The 1,400-nt window shown below is 57.0% G+C and overlaps 1 protein-coding gene across 1 annotated transcript in view; it reads right to left on the minus strand.

The window, feature by feature from the left end:
* Window positions 1-4: 4 nt before the first annotated feature.
* LOC114072058 (protocadherin beta-15-like) overlaps window positions 5-1,400 on the minus strand; it is a gene marked incomplete at its 3' end in the record, with an annotated part of 2,223 nt that continues 827 nt past the window's right edge. Inside the window, exon 2 of the mRNA XM_027909975.1 lies at window positions 5-1,334. Coding sequence (XP_027765776.1) covers window positions 5-1,334 — 1,330 coding nt within the window. The remainder of the gene's footprint in view (window positions 1,335-1,400) is intronic.

A 1,400-nucleotide genomic window follows, 5' to 3' on the forward strand; every position in this document is an offset into this window, starting at 1 on the left:
TCACCACCACCTCGCTCTGCCTCAGCTGCTCGTAGTCCAGGGCTCTCAGCACAAACACCTGCCCGCTCTCCGAGTTCACAGACACGCACGAGCACCAAGGCCGCTCCGCCGCTTGCCCTGCTGACAGGGAATAGGTCACCTTGGCATTCAGCCCCACGTCGGCATCTGCGGCGCTCACGGCTCCCACCAGCACGGAGGGTGCATTGTTCTCGCGCACGTACATGGTGTAGGATGTCTGGTTGAAGACGGGGGCGTTGTCGTTGACATCCGAGATGTCCACGGTGAAGGTGTGGGTGGTAGTGAGAGGAGGGGACCCCGCGTCTGCTGCTGTCACGCTGAGGATGTGCTGAGCCGTGTCCTCCCGGTCCAGCGCCCTCACAGTCACCAGCTCGTAGTAATTCTTATAGGCTGGCCGCAGGGAGAAGAAGAGCTGATGGTTGAGGGCACAGGACACCTTGCCGTTGGCTCCGGCATCTCGGTCCCTGACAGTAAAGAGGGCAACCACCGTGCCGGGCGCGGAGTTCTCGGGGAGGGGACTGCTGAAGGAACTGACCAGCAGCTCGGGTGCATTGTCATTCACATCCAACACCTCCACCAACACCTTGCAGATTGCCGAGAGCCCCCCACCATCTGTGGCTCTAACATTGAGCTCGTGAGTCTGTGCTGCCTCAAAGTCCAGAATCTTTGAGAGTTTAATTTCACCTGTTAAGGGATCAATCTCAAATACTGACTCGCTGTTACTGACTCCTTCGCTTAACTGATATGAGATGTCCCCATTAATTCCTGTATCGCGATCTGTTGCCAAAACAGTCAGAACCACAGAACCCTCTGGTGCGTTTTCCAAAACCTGCACATCATACACCTCCTGTGTGAAGACGGGAGTATTGTCATTGACATCCAGAACTGTAATGTGAATTTGGGTGGTCCCACTCCTGGGAGGAGAGCCCCCATCCACAGCAATCAGACTGAAATCCATCTCTGCCTGCTCCTCTCTGTCTAGGGGCTTTTCCAAAACAAGTTCAACATATTTCTTGCCCCTAAACCGACTCCCATAGGAGACGCTAAAGTACTCGTTCTCGGGAGCAATGCTGTATGCCTGCACACTGTTGCTGCCAACATCAGGATCCCGAGCAACTTCCAGTGGGAAACGAGAGCCCGGGTCGCTCGTTTCGGGGATCTTAAAAGTGACTCTTTGATGGGGAAATCTGGGAGAATGGTCATTGATGTCGTCGAGGGTGACCTCGACCCGAAAGAACTGCAGCGGGTCGGCCAGCAGCAGCTCGAAGGGGAGCGTGCAGGTGTCGGCCTGGCCGCACAGCTGCTCCCGGTCCAGCCTGTCGGCCACGACGAGGCGGCCGCTGGCGCGGTCGAAGCGAAAATGCTGGCGGCCGTCCTCCGAC

This window comes from Empidonax traillii, unplaced genomic scaffold, assembly GCF_003031625.1.
Source record: "Empidonax traillii isolate 1590-97213 ecotype Southwest subspecies unplaced genomic scaffold, ASM303162v1 scaffold2570:size23556, whole genome shotgun sequence".
NCBI classification, from domain to species: domain Eukaryota; kingdom Metazoa; phylum Chordata; class Aves; order Passeriformes; family Tyrannidae; genus Empidonax; species Empidonax traillii.